This window comes from Spermophilus citellus, assembly GCF_964194105.1.
Source record: "Spermophilus citellus genome assembly, chromosome: 3".
Taxonomy (NCBI): Eukaryota; Metazoa; Chordata; class Mammalia; order Rodentia; family Sciuridae; genus Spermophilus; species Spermophilus citellus.
In genome coordinates, this window is record NC_138184.1 from 71,875,266 (window position 1) to 71,894,895 (window position 19,630).

The window sequence follows — 19,630 nt, forward strand, 5'->3', positions numbered from 1 at the left end:
GGGACCACTTAGTTCCATGCCTCCATTATCTCCTGCAACTGCTTTTAAATACAATAACATTTTAGCCAGGCCCAGTGGCACATGCCTATAATCCCAGTGACTTGGGAAGCTGAGGCAGGAGGATTGCAAGTTCAAGACCAGCCTCAGCAATTTAGTGAGGCCCTAAACAACTTAGAAAGATAAAAATAAAAAATTTAAAAAGCTCAGAGCCGGGCATGGTGGCACATGCCTATAATCCTAGCAGCTCAGGAGGCTGAGATAAGAAGATTGCAAGTTCAAAGACAGCCTCAGCAATAGCAAGGTGCTAAGCAACTCCGTGAGACCCTGTCTCTAAATGAAAATACAAAATAGGACTGGGATATGGCTCAGTAATTGAGTATCCCAAGTTCAATCCCCAGTCCCCCCCCTCAAAAAAAAAAAAAAAAAAAAGCTCAGTGGTAAAACTCCCCTGGGTTTAATCCCTAGTACCAATCAATCAATCAGTCAACATTTTGATCAACAATGGACCAAATATATGACCATAAGGTTTATAATAGAACTGAAAATGTTCTATGTTATAATGACCTCTTCAGAGTTAGTATAACTGTAGTTCAACAATTGCTTGTTTGTGGTGCTGCTGTTGCAAACAAATCTATTTAGATGCACAAATACTTTCCATTGTGTTACAACTGTGTACAGTGCCCAGAGAGTAAAATTCTGTGCTGGTTTGTAGTCTAGGAGTAGTAGGCTATATACACAATCTCCCATGTGTGCATGCACACACATAATCTCTATGTATGCACACACATAGGCATATGTGTGTGTGTGCATATACATATCTATATACATATGAGATATATAAAGCCCAGGTGTGTAATAGGCCATATCACCTAGGTTTGTTTAAGTAGACTCTAGATGTTTGCACATTGATGAATTCACCTAACAACAAATTTCTCAGAATATATCTTGGTCATTAAGTGTTGCATGGCTATATCTTTATTTCCTCTGGACATTGGCACAGAGCTTCATCAGCACCTGTAAGGTCCATAATTGTTAGTTACTGCAAAGAGCATAAGGAGATATTCTTCGCCTCCCCAGGAATAGTCAGGCAGGTGTACGAGGGACTGTGTAGATACAGGGTGGCCAGCATTGAGGCAGGGCTATTAGCTTTGCTCTTAGTTCAACACAGAGCTGTCTCCAGGAAGCAGCTGTTGAATTGGACAGACCAGCATGGGGAGGGACCCAACAATTGAGCTCTGAGCCCCAGACTGCAGGGACCCTCGTCTCCTGAATGCCCCAGTCCTGCCCATGTGACCTCAGCTCCTTCCTCTGATGTGGTCTCTCACCACTGAGTCTGGGCTGATCCTGACTGGTGCCAACCCACCTGGCATCCAATTCCTGTGGCCTAGCAGCTCCAAGAGGCTGGAGCCGGCCTCCCATGAACTTGAGCAATTCAGCTTAGCTGAGCCTCTGTGTTTTGACTTCCCACTGTGGGGCGGCAGCTGGAGACTTAAAGTTTCCTTTTCATAGGGGCATTATCTTCCCAGAAGTTCAGGTGGGCGCCACCCAATTCCCGGCTGCTGCCTGCTGAACTCTGTTTTGTCTGAGACTCCAAGAGCTGATAAAATGATACCTCTAATAGCAAATCACCTTTGTCATTAGGGAATCTTGAGCCACTGGGAGCCAAGAGCACCCTAGCCCTGGGGGACCACCCACTGGCTCAACCAGGTCATACTCCTCAGAACTGGGGGCTAAAGGAACCTCCACTGACAGCTCAACTATGATAAGATCCATATGTTGGCTCTCTGCCTATAGGCCCAAAGCTGTATGGAGTCTGGAGAGGACAGCCATGCCAGTGCTACCAGGGACTTCCACTACCCCTCCTGACTTTTCACCTGGAAAGCAGGATCAGTGGGTTCCAAATGTGCCTTAATATAGGTGTGATGTGATTCAGACATTGCCCCAAAGCCCAGCTCCTCTCAACTCTGAGGTCTCAAAACTGGGGCTGTTTGCTGGGCAGCCATTTGGGGCATGTAGGAGAGGACTTAGTGGAGGCCTGGGACACGGAGTGGCTGGAAGACCTGGCTGCAAGGCCTGCTCATTTAGCACCTGTGATATCTGCCTGATAAGTAGGTTGTGGGCCTGCTCTGAGAGTCTGGGTGGAGCATGAGCTTACAAATTCTCACTGCTGGCTCTTGTTGGCTTGCGCTTTACACAACACTGACTACAGGCCATACTCTTGGATTATGGGGACATATGGGTGAAAACTGCACACTTTTTATATTGGCAGAGAGGAATATGAACCCATCCTAATGTGAGGGGCTTGCCTGTACGAGGAGCTCAGTAATGGGGGATGGTAAATGCTTCAGGGGAGTCCTGGGGGCTGATTAAGTGGGGAGAAGATTGCTTCTCCCAGGAAGAGCCATATGGAGAGTTGCCAGGTGGTCAGCTCACTTGGAGCTCCACAAGACTGAGATATCCCATACCCCAAAATACAAGACAGTTGTAGGGTTTACATTCTACTTGGATGGAGCAACTACTCCTATAAGCACTACTTATAGATGTAGTTCAGTGGTTAAGGACCCTAGGTTCAATCTGACTAAGATGGGTATCTTCCTCTTGGGGTATGCTGCTTTTCCATGCTGCCTGGCCTTCTCTGTTATGCAGTGTCTTTGATCATATTCTGCCCCATTTACAAGCCATCTAGACCAGGAAGAACCTGATCTTGGTGGGAGGCATTTAGAGATCCCATTGTAGGGCTAGAGTCACTTGTTGATCATTTCTGCTGCTAGACCAGAGCCCAGAACTTCATATTTTGTGAAAGAAAATAAATTACTATTTATAGTTGAAATGTGAAATTACAGGGTTTTAATTGTCCTCTTTGGATGATATTTTGCAGCTTTCTTTATTATTAGGAAACATGGGCTCCTTCCATCTTTTCAACAATAGTTGAGCCTGGTACAGTAACACACACCTGTAATCCCAGCAACTTGGGAAGCTGAGGCAGGAGGATTGTAAGTTCAACACCAGCTTCAGCAACTTAGGGAGGCCCTAAGCAACTTAGTAAGACCCTATCTCAATTAAGAAAAAAAAAAAAAGACTGGAGATGTTCAGTGGTTAAGGACCCTGAGGTTCAATTCCTGGCATAGAGAAAAAAAAAAAAAAAGTCAACCCTTGTCTATGGATTCAACCAACTATGGATGGAAAGTACTGTGTTGCTGCACTGTATTGAACATATATAGACTTTTTATCTTGTCATTATTCCTTAAACAACTATTTACCTAGCATTGACATTGTATTAGATATTATCAATAATGTAGAGATAATTTAAAGTTTACAGGAAGATGTGGGTAAATTATATGCAAACACTGTGCCATTTTGTAAAAGGCAGTTGAGTGTTATAATCCCTGGTGGGGGGACCTGGAACCAGTTTCTCACAGGTACAACTATAATGCTTTTCTTGTGTGCTCTGTTACCAGCCTTATATGAAGTTAGGTTCATTCATTTTAGGTTATTTATGGTTTTAAAGAATTTTTCCTGTGTTAATATATTATTTTTTAATACATAATTGTGTAGAATTCAAGAAAAAAGAAAACCAAAATGTCACAAGATGTGTTTGGACCACCTCGGTCCCTCTGTCCTCTTCTCTCACTTCCTGAAAGATTCTGCTTTTAATCTTTCATTGATTCCTTTTGCAAATGTGTGTGTATGTTTTACAGGCACATGTATGTGCACATGCATTTCCTCCATCTTCACAAGGATGCTCTGAACACTCACTGCTTTGCTGTGTGCCTGCCCTACTCTATCCCATGGCCCCTCAGATCAGCCTAGGTAGCCCCTCCTGACTCATGTCAGCATAGGGACTCCTTCTGCTAAAGTTCAGGCAGAAGAACTGGTTCTGCAATGGTCTCATGGCCTTCCCCTGTGACTATTAAGGCAGGATGGAAAAGGAATCTCCATGTGAGCCATATGCCTCATCTTGTCTGGGTCTCACATTGGCACTGTTTACAGATGAGAACACTGAAGTTCATAGAGAAAAGAGGTTTGTCCAGGGTCTCTTGTTCATGGAGGGACAGGGAATCCCAGGCAGTCATCTCCCAGCATGTAGTAATCCAAAGCAGAGTCCAGCAGGGGCCCAGGGCCCACCTTCAAAAAGCATTATCTATGTAGCTTTTGCAGCATGTCAGTTTAAGGGTCTCAGTTCCATGTAGGGTTACTTCTAAGGCTTAAGTTGTTCTGCCCTGGGTTGTGGGAGCCAGACCTCCTCTGCATTGTCAGAAACGAAAAATAATATATAACATCTTCATGTTACAACCAAAGGAAAGGGTCTGGGGTACAGTTCAGTAGTAGAATACTGGCCTAGCACACATAAGGTCCTTGATTTGATCTCCAGCACTGGGGGGGGGGGTTGGGGGGAACAACCAAAGGAATGAAGAAGGCATCATTAGTGGAGAAGGAGGCCCTGAGCATGCATCCTTGGAGGGGAGAGACCTTAAGGCCCTGGGTGGGGCCAGACAGTGTCAACTGAGGCTATAACTCAGTACATGTCCAACTGTGCCTCAGACTGTCCAGATGAGAAAGAGGCCATCAAAGCCATTTGGTGTCCCTCAGAGGAAGCCCAGCTAGACTCTCAAAATCTGGGGGCTGTGTTCCTGGTACCTAATGGCAGTGAGCTGTGGTGTGGAGGATGATACAGCAAGAGGACCAGGTGCCAACAGCACTACTCTTGTGTTTCCAAGGAAGGGCTGGTTTCTCAAGATGAAAACAGTATCAGAACTATTCATGCTAGTACTGGTGGTGGTGCAGGCTAGGTTGAGGCCCATGGAAGATTCTGGAGTCTTATTTCTAGCACCCTGATAATGGGCAGCATTTGTATTTGTAAGCATCTGCTCTTTTCCCCACATGCCAGAATGCAGCCACTGCTTCAGTATGCAGCAATGTACTAGTTGTGTCATTTGATAAAGGTTCATAACAGACACCCCTGCCCCCTTCCATGGTAAAGCTGCTTGTCTACAGAAGCCGGGAGCCTTTTGAGACCATCTGTACTTCACATTTGACCATTTCTAAGATCATTCTGAGAAATGTTTTAATTTTTTTCTTGTTCCTCCTCCGCTCTCCCCTCCCCATCTCCTTCTCCTCCATCTCCTCTATCCCCTCTTCCTCTTTCTCCTCCATCTCCTTCACCTCCTCCTCCTCCTCCTCCTTCTCATTTTTTGTTTGTTTGTGTGTTTGTTTTGAGACAGGGTTTCACTGTGTTGCCCAGGCTAACCTCAAACTCCTGGCTCAGGTGATCCCCCTGCCTCTGTCTCCTGAGTAGCTGGAACTTCAGGTACACTACAACCATGTCCAGCTCCAAGAAATGTTTTAAATAAAAGGAATCTAGGTTAGAACTTCTAAAGAAAATCTTTCAACCTTCTCTGTCTTTCCTTCAGGTCGAATTCCAGAAACCAGAAATCTGAATCTGAAGGAAGTTGGAGTGAATATAAACCCTGAGAATCAAAAGATCATTGTTGATGCCCAGGATGTCACCTCTGTCCCCCACATCTATGCCATTGGAGATGTTGCTGAGGTATGACCTGTGCCCCTCTGTTCATCTCCTGTGACCAGGAACCCCCCAGCTGTCCGTGTTCCTGTGGCTGCTGTCACATGGGAAAGAGACATTTCTTCAATTACAGAGGCACTGGACCAAACCTCAGGGGTTGGTAGGGTGTGTTCTGGGAAGAACTGGGCATTAGATTCAGCTCTTTCGAAAGCTTTCTCCCCGCCCCCCTGTGTGGGATAACTTAAAAAAATGGCTGTAAGCTCAACTAGCCACATCTCACAAATGACATTGTTGGAGGCCCTAGGGCCATCCTGTTCCCACAGGGGTAGAAGGGCAGGCCTAGTTCAGCCCTTCCTGGTCCTGCCCACCTTGCCTTATTTTTTCCTCTGATCTGCAGGCAGGTTCAATTTGCTCCCTAACTAGGGTATCACATGGGAGCAGGGTGTCTGCTTCTTACTGTTACTGTAAATAGGGGCCAGTTTGATCTTTCCTGATGGGAGGTTCAGTCTAAGGAAGACACAAAGGCTTTGGAGTCTGCCTGCATCCACTGCGTCTGTAGCTGCAGTCACTTCCTTGTCTTACTTTCTCCCCTGGAAAGCAAGGACTGTAACACCTCCCTAGTGAGTCCCTGGTTGAAGTCCCTAGACCCTACTCCTAGCTTGGGAGGCATCTAGTCACCCTCTCTTTTATGGGCATCCAGCAAGAAACCTGCATGGTTTCTTGAAAGAAATCAGTCATGGGACACTGTTTCCCCACATCCTCAGGAACAGTTGGCCTGACCTGCATGTTTCTAATACATTTGGGGGAAGGTTCCTCAGGACGTCCCTAGTCAAACAAGCTAAGAGGTGCTCCCTACATTCCTAGGCCCTGTCACCTCTTTGCAGTGAGATATGCTAATGTCATCTATGTGTGTGTTCATGTCCTGGGGCTGCTATAAACACATCACCACAAATTCAGTGGCTTAAAACAACAGATATTCATCTCTCACATTCTGGGGTCCAGAAGTCTGAAATGAAGGTGTAGGCCAGGCTGCATTCTCCAGGACCTTCTAGAGGAGGATTTTTTTCTTTCTCCCCCTGTTTCTGATGGCCCTATGAGTTCCTTGCATCCTGTCCACATCACTTCAGTATGTACCCATCTCCTCCATGTGTTTTTGAGCCCTTATTTGTCTCTTATAAATGTCTCCCATCAGATTTATGGCCTATCCCAATTCACTGCAACCCTAATTATATCTGCAAAGACCCTATTTCCAAATAAGAACACATTCTGAGGTTGCAGGCAGTCATGAATTTTGGGAAGTCTCTATTCAACCCACCCAAATGTATTAATTTACATTTACTCAGATGGACATTCACTTGAGTGCCCATGGCATACCAGGCATTTTTCTGGGTACTGGGGACACTGCAGGAATAAACGTTACACCCACATGGAAGTGCATCTTGGAAGAGGTTATAGATGATAGTAAGTGAATTATTTCAGACATCAAGAGATTCTTAGTACTAGGGATCAGGAGAGACCTAGAAGGAGTTAAGAGAGGGGGCCCAGTGAGTATCCACCCCTGTGCTGGAACACAGCAGGCTTGGTGGGGATACTAGTGCTCTCAGGAGAGTACAGGCACCACCCTGCCCTGGATCACCCTAGAACCCACTTTGGGAAATGCCAGCAAGGAGCTTGGAGGGAATGGGAGCCAGTATCTAAGGCTAGCAAGTCCCTGGGTGGGATATCCCAGAGCTAAGTGGGCACAGGTGGGCATTATCATCAATACTGAAGGACTATTCCTCCATGTTGGACTCTGCTAAGACTCACACCAGGGAAAAGGTTGGCATACATGTAGAAACAGATCAGAGCAGAGGGCTGTACAAGGTGAGGCTTTCCCTTGTTCCTGGGGACCAGCCTGCTTATGTGGTATGAGTCATTCCTGCCAAATACTGGGACCCACACTAATCCTTTCTGTTGGGGCAATAGAGTCCTTCGTGCCCTCAGTGTGCAAGAGGCACCACCTACCAGCCATTGCTAATACATAGATATGAGCCAAGTTGCTGCTACTCAAGTGACTCAAGTTCAAGAAACCATGTGTAGGGCACTGGAGGACACTGGGTACCCACTGCGCCAGATGCAACCCCCACACCCTGCCAGGTAGATGTTCTAAGGCTCCCCATGTTGAAAAGGATTATGAGACAGCTCTGGTGGGGCTTGCTATCAGAGTCTGACCCTTCCCTGCTGGATTGTACACAACCCATCAAAGTAATGGCTTCTTTTGTCAACTGGCTCCAGCCCACTTAGCTGGGCAATGCAGTTGCTAGGCCTCTCTGCCTCTAGACAGTTTGGATGTGGTGATCTGTGTGCAGGCTTCTGTTGAATCCTGTGAGTGCTGTACCCTAAGACAACACCTGTTTTCTTACCAGCATAACACTGTGTGCATCTCTGTGCATCCTATGATGCCTCCTTTGCACCCACCAGTTGAAGTTTCTTCATCTGCACTAACACAGTTCCCAGTCTCCAAGGCCTATAACAATGTGATAGAAATGATAACACTTCGAACTATATTGCCAGAAATACATGACAAATACAAAAGCATTCTTTGTAGCTTCAAAGGTCATTTTGAGCAGTTCAAAGAGTTAACACCCAGTGTTAGACCAGAGCTGGGAAGAGCTCTGAGGATTGGGGGCAGGGGGATATTGTTTAATGAGATATTGTGTGCTCTGTGTGTGTGGATGTTTCCGCAGTTAGTCAGGCCTGGTGGAATGCACAGGCTGCTTTCCTGAGTTTATCTCTGCAGATCTCTATTCATTTCTGGAATGCCAAACAACATCTGCATTTCCTGCTGCAGAAGTGACTGCTAGCAGATCCCAGGTCTACATATGCAGGAAAACCCAAGGCAGGGAGTACACCCTGGGTTGCAGGAGTCTCTTACAGTATGATACTTTGATTTGAGATTTGTCATGGGCTGTGACATGCACTTCAAGGTGTGTATCAGGAGCATATGGGCTACTTGAGGCTCATTTTAGCTGAAATCTCAGTTAATGGGAATGGAGCAAGGATCTCTTTTGAGGTTTGTCATGGGGACAAACCTTTGAGTTCATTAACATGAATAAGGGATTCAGAGAGAAGACTTGAGTGAGTGAAAGTGACCTGACTGAGCCCATTAGCAGTTCATTTTCTCTTCCTGGAAAGAGGGTCATAAGCACAGGTTTCTCCCCAGAGGAAGGTGTAAGGAAGCCATTAAGAGAATAAGCAAACCAATGAGGGTCTTGGCATTCCTGCACCTTCTCACCATGGGAGAATCAACCTCCAGTGGAGAAAGCTCTCAATTCATTGCCATTCTGTGGAGTTTCATCAGGGAGCTGCCCACGAGGAAGGTGATGGGTGGTGCACTCTCTAATGTGGTACTGATATAACCTTGAGTTTCTTCCATCAGGGGCGGCCTGAGCTGACACCCACAGCTATCATGGCAGGGAAGCTTCTGGCCCAGCGGCTCTTTGGACAATCCTCAGACCTGATGGATTATAACAATGTGAGTTATCTTAAAGAAACCCAAGTCCAGCCTGGAAAAGGCTAAGGCTGGATCTTCTGGAGTGGGTAGGGTATGTGTGTGCTCTTGTATGCCTGCATTTTCATGGTACATATGTGCATATGCAAGTGGTATGTGTATGTGAATGTTTTGTACACATATATGAGCACATGTTTATGGTTTAGTCCAAGAGTGCAGCCCAGGAACTGTGAATGGATCCACTTGCTGTGCTTGCAGCCTACCAGCCACTATGGCTAGGGCCCTGGCCTGTGATCACTTCTATTTGAATTACACAGTGGAGACTTTCAATTTGTGGGGTCTAGAGGCATACCTGACTCCAGACCTGCTTTTTAGGTTCCCACTACTGTCTTCACTCCATTGGAATATGGCTGTGTGGGGTTGTCAGAAGAGGAGGCTGTGGCTCGCCATGGACAAGAGCATATTGAGGTACATGTGTGGCTCTCACACCCACAGATGGTCCCTCCCTGGATGGAAGTCCTGTGAACAGGGGTGTTTATGTCCCTGCTTCCTGTGAGCTGTGGCTTGGCAGGGCAGGATGTGGGGATCCAGAACAATGGCTATGGAAGGAACACACAGGACAGAAGCATTGGAAGGCAGCTCTAGAAATGAAGGAAAGCAGAGGCTTCTGTCAGCTTTGGTGTGGGCTGAGCCTCAGCTTCTGTCGTCTCAGTGGCCATCTTCTACTGCATGTCATGTGACTACTGAAGGGCCCCAAGATGCCTCATTCTGAAGCTGAGTGGTCCAGCAGCCTCTAGCTTTCATGCCCAGCTGTGCTACAACACATCAGGGGTCCTCACCTTGGTACCAGCAGCTCCCTGCTAGAGTCTCAGGGCATCAAAGTACCAGCCCCATTCCAGCATGAAGAGTACTTGTCACAGAAGACCTGAGGGCCCATGTGCCTCTGTGGTTCTCACCATCTCACAGGGGCATGGTCTCTCTCAACCTGGAATAGCTCCTCTCGGGTGTCCTCTGACCTCTGTTCCCCTTTACTCTGTCCTCTAACCTAAGGCTGCCCCATCCCCTCCTACCTGTAACCCTGGGCATTCCCCCAGCAGCTCCAGCAGGTATGATCCCATTTTGCCCCAATCCAAGCTTCCAGTCCTCTTCCCAGACTCTTTAAGTCCTTGCAGGCCTCCGTGGCCCAGTTTCAAGCATTCATCCCAAAGAAACGAGCTTTTATAGGGCAAGATTACTTTTTGGGGTCTGCCCTGGCAGGTGGGCTATGGCCCCCAAGGTGGCCACAGAATATGTCTAGGTGCTCTGAAGGGAAGTTGGAGGCTTTGAAACTTGCCAGGCTGTGGAAGCTGAAAGCCTTCCATGTGGTTTCATCTTCCTGCTACAGCAGCTTGCAGGCGGTAGGGGAAACCAGACCCCATGTGGCCTGGGCAGGGAGGTCTGTGCCATTCAGGAATGAGTCACTGGACTCCAGAGCCTGGCCCTTCCCCTGCACCTCAGGCCCCTCCATCACTAGGAAGCATCTGACAGGCAAGCCTTCCCTGTAGCACTTTATTTGCTATTTTTGTTTGATTCATCATAAGTACACTGGGACATGTGTTCATGGCATTTTATAATGTTATTTTATGTTTCACAATGTTGAATGGCCAAATACTCTTTGTTTGTTTTCTTTTCGGTTCTGTCTTACTTAGAACAATATTCTCTGAAGCTCTATTAATTAATAATGGCTGTGCAGCACATGTGAGGGCCCTGCTCATTTTTTACTTGCTGCAGCCCCAAATGTGCTGTCGGCCCTTCATGGGTGCTGAAAGCCTCTGTTCGACAGCTCCAGTGTGACCGTAGCCTGCCCTAGCCCTTGGCCACCCTGTCAGGCCCCTCCTCCTCACTGAAGTCAAGGCCAAACCAAGGACAGAATGTCCAACAGAGGCCCATCAGCCCAATCCTGCTTATGTGGGCAGGCTGGGCAACCCCCACACTGGCCACTGCTGCAGTTACCTTGTCCAGTTTACATTGTCATGGGGGACCTGTGTCTACCCAACATTTGCTCCCAAGGGAGTGCACCAATGCCCTGGCCCAAGCTCATGACACATCATGGTGAGCAGTACCTGAGCAATCTATAGTGTCCTGCTGCATATAGTTACAGGGGTTTAGGGCCTGAGCAGGAAAGGGTCTATCCTGCAGATTGCTTGGCTGCAGGTACTGGCTTCTTGTGCATGGGAGAGGTGAACACACTCTGCAGCCAGCTAGGCTATGTTCCCACCCCACATCACAGTTTTGAGCCAAGTGAATAATTCTGGGTCCCTGAGAACACATCTACTCCTTGCACCCTGTTGGATCCAAAAAATACCCATAGGACTGGTTTTGCTGTGGCTGCTAATTCCAGGAACTGGTATCTTGTCACCCAGGTTTATCACGCATATTATAAACCACTAGAGTTCACAGTGGCTGAACGAGATGCATCCCAGTGTTACATAAAGGTGAGTGTCTTTTGGGTCCAGCCTGAGATGTGCAGGGGGTTGGAGGAAAGGAGGGAAAGAGCTGGCAACAGAGGTGGGTGAGATTTGTGGTGCCCCTCTAGCAAAACAGGTGGAATGTCTGAGGGTCACTAGTGTCCCCGGAGGTGGGACATAGTTGGGTCCCTCCTTTGGCCTGGCTGCCACTGAGATACTCTGTTTTTCAGATGGTGTGCCTAAAGGAGCCCCCACAGCTGGTGCTGGGCCTGCACTTCCTCGGCCCCAACGCTGGTGAAGTTACTCAAGGATTTGCTCTGGGGATCAAGTAAGTCGGGAGGAATTTCGGCCTTTATGTGTTGCTCAGACTGGGTGTCCCTCCTAGTGTTGGCAGCACTACAGTGGAAAGCCTGCTGGGTTTCATGTTGCTTTCATGTGGCCTTGCGCATGTATCCAACACGGATTCTTTAGGTTCCCCTCAGACATGGCAGGTTCAGTGGGAAGAGAGGCAGCTTTCTTCTCTAGCCAAACACTGTTCAGGCAGAGCCATGCTACATGTCTGCTGTGGCTGGCTGCCTGGGGATCATTGTGGCCCTGGGTCACTGTTTAGGCCTTTTCTACACAGTCAGAACAAGCAGAATTGGTCTTCACTTACCCAGCTGAGCCCTCAGGCAGTTGAGAGCAAGGTCCTGGTTTCAAGTGAGCCAGGAAAGAGCCACAATGGAGTGGTTTTGTGTTTTCTGTGGATTGGGCTTTTGCCTGTGTCCTGGACTAAAGCTGTGTTATATTTTTGTTTTGTTTTTGTTTTTCAGTGCTAGGGATCAAACACAGGGTATTACATGTACTAAGCAAGCACTCTACTGCTGAGTTATATCCCAACCCCGTCATGCCATGTGTTTTGGGGATTCCAGGGTCTAAGGAAGCCATGCAATGGCTCTGGGTGGGGTAGGTTGTCTGTAGCAGTTGGAGGCTGGAGCATGATCACCTCTCTGCTGGATCTCTTAGGCAGAAGGGCTGGACAGGGTGGAGCTGTTTGTGCATGAAGCAGAGGTCAGAGGCACAAGAACAATTTAAGACAAAGAGAAGGGTATGTGGACAGATGGGGTCCAAAGTATGCTGGGGCATGAGTATAACTAAAAGCCAGCCTTAAGGGTAAGAGGTCTGGGTATAGGGAAGACAATGAGGGCTGGGGCAGGAGAGCAGAGCCAATATGTTGAAAGGTTCCATGGACAAGATGGAGGGTCTGGGCCAGATGCTCTGGGGAACCCCCACTCTCCCCAGTGGGCTATCTAGGCCTTCACAGGGCTGAGAGCATTAGACTCCACCATAGCCCAAATAGCCCATATGTTGGAGCAATGGCTTGAGTTGTAGGGATCAGGTTCTCCCAGGGCATAACAGAATAACTAATAGGGAGGTTTAGGTCTGGAGTGGGCTCATATCCTTGGAACATGTGTCTGTGTTCCCTAAGTTGCAGGGCCATCTGTGGCAGAGTTATCATTTGGAAGTCCAGTCCTTAGTAACCTTTGGATAGAACCCATGAGCCTCATGTAGCTTCTGCTGAGAGTTCTCCTAGAGCCTGTGGGGTGCAAGAAGAATGACCCTTGGAACCCAGTTCACTGACACTGTGCAAGAGATGGTAGGCTGGGGCTGTCCACAGTACTAGCTCTAGCCTGAGAGACTTCTGGGGCTGACAGGGCCCAGAGCATCTGGCCCAGATCCTCCACCTTGCCCATGGAACCTTTCAACATATTGGCCCTGCTTTCCTGCCTCAGCCTTCTCACTGACCTTCCCTATACCCAGACCTCTTACCCTTAAAACTAGCTCTTAGTTACACTTACAATCTGGTCCATCCACAAGGCTTTTGCCATTCACATGCTCTAGAATGCAAATGCTGATGCCGATACCAACACTTGGTTTCTGGAATAATTTCTGGAAAAGTCCTTTAAATTTTGGCAGCCTCTTTTTATAATGCAACTGCAGAGAGTTGATTTTCCTTTCTTTCTTTGATACAGGGAATTTAACCAAGGAGCATTTAACCACTAAGCCACATCCTCACACCTTTTTATTTTTTATTTTGAGACAGGGTCTCACTGAGTTGCTAAAGTCCTTGCTATGTTGCTCAGGTGTACTAAGCAAGCACTCTACTGCTGAGTTACATCCCAACCCCATCATGCCATGTGTTTGGGGGATTCCAGGGTCTAAGTGTCTATGTATGTGTCTATGTATGTGTCTATGTTGTACCTGACCATCTCCTTCCCAGAAAATGTCCAGTTCCAAATGTCTATTTGCTCCCAAGCTGCTGTGATTACAGGAGTGCCCCACCATGCCCAGCAGAGCTGATTTTCTTAATATGCAAAGAGCTGTTAATAAATCAATAATAACTTTGGAGCAAAAACCCAAAAAGAAAAAATAGAGAAAATAATTAGGCAATTCACAGGAAATAAAATAATAATAAACAATAGAAGGCCACTGTGCCCAGAAATGTAAAGTTTAGAATATTAAAATGTAATTCAAATACTATTGAACCATCTTGGTTGATAAAGCATAAGGGGCTTAATACTGTCCCGTAATGATCATTTTCCAGTGTCTGCATGATGGAAACACTGATGCTCTGAAGCAAGCTAGTAGAGCTCAAAGACTGATATTTCAGACATGGAGTGGACCTTCCTACTACTGACTTCTTGTCTGTAATGCACACGCCTATTGTTTGAGTTAGGAATTTACCCATGAGATATTCCAACACACAAGTACATCTTAAGGAGAGCTGCCTATTGCAACCTTGTCTAATGACAAACAATGGAAGCTATCTGTGCCCTATGAGGCATCCATAATACTGTTTTCCCAAGTAGATGAACAGTGTACATTGAGTGTGTGAAGTAATGCAAGGGACATGAGTAGATGCCTTGAATACCCACCTCAGCTCTTAATCTGTAGAATTTTGGAAGGTGGGCTTGGGATCCTGGATGAGGGCCAGGTCTCAGAAGTTCCAGAGGAAGCAAAGGCTGTTTCTTATAGGGCTAGTTGCAGAGCTAGACCAGACCCCTCCCCCATGCTCCATTGTATACTCACTCTATGCAGGCAGGATGCTGGGGCTCAGGGCATAGCCACCCACAGAACAGCCAGCTCCCTGCCGGGGGCAGCAGGTTCTCAGAGCACTGGTGTTATGCCGCTGCATGTGAGAAGTCTGAGCAGAACTGGGCTGAGCAGGAGGCCAGGCAGGTGCAGTCTGTAGTAATAAAAAGTGTAGCTAAATGGTTAGAGCACTTGCCTAGCATATGCAAGACTCTGGGTTCAGTTTCTAGCACCACCAAAAAAAGAAGTGGGCTTGAGCTTACTTTGATTGGTAATTTGAACCATATCTTTTTTTTTTAAATATATTTTTAGTTGTGAATGGACACAATACTTTTATGTGGTGCTAAGAATCAAACCCAGGGCTGGGATGTAGCTCAGTGGCAAAGCATCTGCCTTGCATTCGCAAAGCCCTGGGTTCGACCCCCAGTTCCAAAAAAGACAAAAAAAAAAAGAACCCCACCAAAAAAAATAAGATTAAAAAAAAAAAAACCCTTTTGAATCAAAGTGTGAAATATGATATATCAAGAACTATGTAATGTTTTGAACAACCAATAAAAAAAAAAAAAAGAATCAAACCCAGTGCCTCATGCATGCTAGGCAAGCGCTGTACCACTGAGCCACAATCCCAGCCCTTGAACTATATCTTGACAGAGTGAGGGAGCAGGTCCTAGGGAAAGACCAGATGGGACTATGCCTGGTAGGACTACAGCAGCAGGAGGCCAGGCTATAACAAGCCAAGGAGAGGTTGGATGGGAAGTGGGCCAGAAGGGGTTACCACTTGGCCACTGAGGGAACTGGACATTTTCTGGGTGGTCAGGTACAATATAGACACAGTCAGGTGTTCTGGCCCTGGCTGGAGAAGGCAGGGGTACTTCTAAAGCCTTCCTAGGGTCAGAGTGGCATAGATATGACTCCCTGTGCTGACAGGTTCCTTGCGTATCTCTGCTAATCTTTGCATGCAGATGCGGGGCCTCCTATGCACAGGTGATGAGGACAGTGGGCATCCACCCCACCTGTTCTGAGGAGGTGGTCAAGCTACGTATCTCCAAGCGCTCAGGCCTGGACCCTACTGTGACTGGCTGCTGAGGTTAAGCCATCATTCCTGCAAGGACAAGGGTACACGACATGCTGCTCCCCACTACCAAGGCTCCTAAAAAGCCCAGATCCAGGTATGCAGGTTTGAGGATAAACACGTGGTTCAGAGTTGTGGGAGCCATCAGGTAGGTGCAAGGTTGCACCTACTATGCCACCTGAAACAAGTGTGCTCTGCTCCCTGTGTTAAGCCCTGGTAGCCTAGAAGCATGGATTGGAGGGGAGGCCACCAAGTATCCTTACTCTCTGAAAGATACCCAGAGAGCCCTTCCTGGCCATTAAATGTTCCCCATGTTCAGGTTTTGAAAGGACAAGCTCACACCTAAAGTATCCCCTGGGCAACCTCAAGTTGCTGGTCCTTGTGGGCTGCTGGCAAGAAGCTGGCCACCCGCTCCTGTCTTTTCAGAGTGCCAGCACCAGCTCTTTTCCTTCTTGCCCAGAAGGTGGAGATGCTGCCTCATACATAGCCAGCTGCTGCCCTGCACATCTGGTTCTGTTACAGCTTTGCAAAGCTGGGCTGGCCAAACGGATGGCCAGAAGTCTCAGGGGTATTGCAGTGTTCATTGCAGTTTTCTTCTGTAGAGGAAAAAAATTAGTGAGTTCCTAGCTCCTAGGAAAGCATGCATATGGCCAGGGCTTTGTCCCCTGTCAGTCTGACATAACACTCTTCAAGCCCCAGCAGGGTTAAACCCTGGATCCTACACAGTCCAGCCCTCCCTGGGTGTCTCCTATGACTGTTGACTCTTTCTAATCCTTTCTTTAGATCCCCTCTTCCTCCACAGCAGAGGCAGAGTTGGTAGGCAGAACAGTAAGCTCCCCCTTGAGATACTCTTGGCAGACTTCATTGTCTAATCAGCTGAGGGGTCCAGTGGGCAGCAGGTCCTGACTAGGGGCCTTGCCTGGACATTTTGACATCTAGCTCCACCACAACCTATCAGAACCAGGGATGCCTTTGATACAGACAAACAAAGCATCTTGAGGAAACTCTTATCAGAATATTATACCTCACAGAGCTGTTTTGTTAAGAGCCTGCTACAAAAATTTTATCATTTCAAAATATTTTTATAGCACTGGTGTAGGGAGAGGGGAGCATCTCTCCAGTCTACCCTTTGAGGGTCCCATGGGCAGCTGCAGGAGATGTGTCCAAACAAATGTGAGGGTTGACTTGTGCTGACTCCCACCTGTCGTTGGCAGGACTAGAAGGCGAGAATTGGATGAGTCTCTTCCCCTCTTCTGTTTGCATGGGAGCAGCGTGTATCTGCACAGATGGCTGGTGTGCCCTGCAGGGATGGCTCCAGGGGTAGTCAGCCCCTTTCTCCTCTTCTACCTGGGCTAGCGCCACTGCCCAACCCAGACCCCTAAATGCCAAATGATGACGGCCTGGGCAGAAACCCACTCTGTGGGCTGCCCATGTCCGAGCCCCCTGGCGTTTCTGGATTGTAAATAAAGAGGATATTTTCCTAAAGTGTGTTTTGCCTATGATATTCCTGATATATATGCAGGACTGCTCAGGTAAGGTAGGGCCTGGCCAGCCCACTAGCTCCCTTCATCAAATGAGAGTAGTTTCTAGGACCTGCTGGCAAGGGAAGCCCACAATCAACTGGGGCCATCCAGAGTTCAGAGCATATAAGTTCCCAGTAGCCAGTGGGTGAGAGGGGCAGATGCTGACCCTTCTGGCCCCCAGGAAGAACACAGTCCCCCCTGTGCCTCCTGGCTATCTGACCTCTCATAGGGATCTCTCTGGGGACTCTCTGCACAGGTTCCCCTTAGTTTTCTATGTACCTCAAAGCAAGGAGGACAGCCCAAAGCAGATACTGGGCAGGGGTTGGGGCAAGTGACAGGAGTGTATGAATTGGCAGGGGTGTTTGAGACTTCTGTCCCTGAACATCAGCCACCTCATTACATTTCCATCGTGGCCTCCAAGTCAGCTTGTTGGCTGCACTCTGGCTAATCCTGCACATTGAGGCTTGATGGGTTGAGGGAGCGCCTGTCTGTCACATTGCAGAGAGACAGTGCTGACAGCGCTGGGCAGGGCCCGGCATTGTGCTGAGGCTTTAGTGGCAGCTAATCTCATGTCTTCCTTAAGAAAACATCACTTAGTCTGCTGGCCTGGGAGCCCTGGATGGGACCCTGCTTGTCAGTGAACAAAGGAATGTGTTTGTACCTTAATGGGCCTACGGGAGCCTGGCTCACGGTGTGAAGCGTGTGCGGGAGCTCTCAGACGCCCAATTAAGATGCCAAGTGCTGGGCTGGGCTGGGTCCTCCTGACAAGTGCAGAGCCAGATCAGCCGTGTCCCATTTAACGCACGGCTGGTGGCACACCCCTGCAGCAGATCCTGTAGGGAAGAATCCTCTAGCCTGAGTTTTTTGTCTGCCTCAGAGGCAAAGAGGTCAGCTAACACCTGGGGCCTGTGGGGGGTCTGTGGGAGGCCCCTCTGGGGGTCAGACAGGTAGGGCAGACATTATTCTGCTGCAGCAGCACCCTCTATTTTGGGGCAGACAAGAAACTTGCAGTTGGTACTCTCTGTGATGACAGAAAAGATTCAGCCTATGTGGGGTCCTCAGCATAAACCAGGCAGCTCCCTTGGGTGAGGGCCTTTTGCCTCCTTGCCCACCCAGTCAGCCAGGAGTACCTGTCACTGGCAGCCAGAATGCCCACACACATCCATGTCCCCCATAGTCCCTCCAGGTGGTCTTCTTGCACACCTTTTCCCCAGAAACAGATCTTGCATCAGCATATCTGCTCCTATAATTTCTCCTCTCATTGTGCTGTTCATCTGGCATGTGCCAACCCTAGGAGGGATCAAAATGTCTATAACTCATATCCCAGATGGTCTTAAGTCCATTGACTCCCTTTGCACAGGGCGTTATGCACTCCTGGGAAATGGTGAGCAGGGGACTGGTCCATCTCACAGTTGAGTGTTGCAGGAGAAAATCTTCCACAAAGATCTTAGGAACCACAATCACCAGGGCAACCTTCAGGGCTGGATGCTGGAGCAGTATACACTGGCTTGGCCATAGGGTTCATTGCCCTGAAACAGGTTCAGGGGACCTTGGAGGCATGCTATTGCTCTAGTGAGGCATGAGCCCAAAAACCGCACACAGTCAGCTATGGATCAGGACCATAAGAGGAAAACCCCAACATGAATGTGTACACATGACAGCTCCAATGGGCCTCTCACCCTGAGCTCCTGTGCCTGCATCAAGGTGGGGCCAGGGTCAGAAGCAGGCCAGATATGCTATGCAGGGATGGCTTCTGTCCTGGGTGTCCCTACTGCTCTAGCTCCAAGATCATGGCATGGCCAGCCCCTGCTCAGAGATTGCCCTTCCCTTCCAACCAGGAAAACACAAGGAGGGGCCAGAGTGCCACAGGCCAGGTGCTCTCCACCTGGCCCCAGGGCTGTCTCCTTGCTGCCTTTGCATGTTTTTATGGTGCAATGAAAATATGATTTTAATTCCTCAGATAGTTCCATGTAACCTGCAATTACCCTGGGGATGTCTTGCACACTTCTACTTGTGGCTCCAGGTTGCGCAAGGATAGGGGAGGGAGAGGAGCGGGTGATGGGGGTGGGGTACTATGCTCAGGGCCAAGCTGGCCCATCTCTGCCTCACCCTCCCCTGGGAAGTGGGGCAGGATCACCCATCCTCTTCTGCCACACCACACCCTTTTCCTCCTTCAGCCACCCCTACCTTGCACACTGCTCTGAAGCTCTCTGAGGGTAAGCACACAGAGGAAGGGTGACATGCTGTTATGAGGCTGACTGAAGTACTAGTAGTAAAGGGTAGGATCCAGATAAGTCTCTGACAAAGGGGCCTGGGGCTGACAGTAGGGTATAGAAGGAAGTCATCATATCAAAAGGAACAGCTGAGATGTTCAGACTGAAGCCCCCCCCTGAGAATCCACTCTGAGCATCCCACAGCATGTTGGGATCCCAGTTTCATTCAGTGCCAGTAGAGGGCATGTGCTTTGGCTCTGCTTTTCTGGCTGTTGGAAGTGACCTCCTGGAT

At 48.3% G+C, this 19,630-nt stretch overlaps 1 protein-coding gene across 8 annotated transcripts in view; it reads left to right on the forward strand.

The window, feature by feature from the left end:
- The window catches only part of TXNRD2 (thioredoxin reductase 2), a 74,188-nt gene that overhangs the window by 40,508 nt on the left and 14,050 nt on the right, over window positions 1-19,630 (forward strand). For 4 of the 8 annotated variants that reach the window (XM_081286065.1, XM_081286069.1, XM_081286066.1 and 1 more), the window contains 7 exons: window positions 5,412-5,548; window positions 8,940-9,035; window positions 9,387-9,479; window positions 11,414-11,485; window positions 11,689-11,786; window positions 15,493-15,699; window positions 16,817-16,953. In XM_081286065.1, coding sequence (XP_081142191.1) covers window positions 5,412-5,548; window positions 8,940-9,035; window positions 9,387-9,479; window positions 11,414-11,485; window positions 11,689-11,786; window positions 15,493-15,616 — 620 coding nt within the window. In that variant the 3' untranslated portion in view covers window positions 15,617-15,699; window positions 16,817-16,953. Of the gene's footprint in view, window positions 1-5,411; window positions 5,549-8,939; window positions 9,036-9,386; window positions 9,480-11,413; window positions 11,486-11,688; window positions 11,787-15,492; window positions 15,700-16,816; window positions 17,094-19,630 lie in introns of those variants that run through there. The other 4 variants (XM_081286072.1, XM_081286068.1, XM_081286067.1 and 1 more) reach the window with 4 other exon arrangements.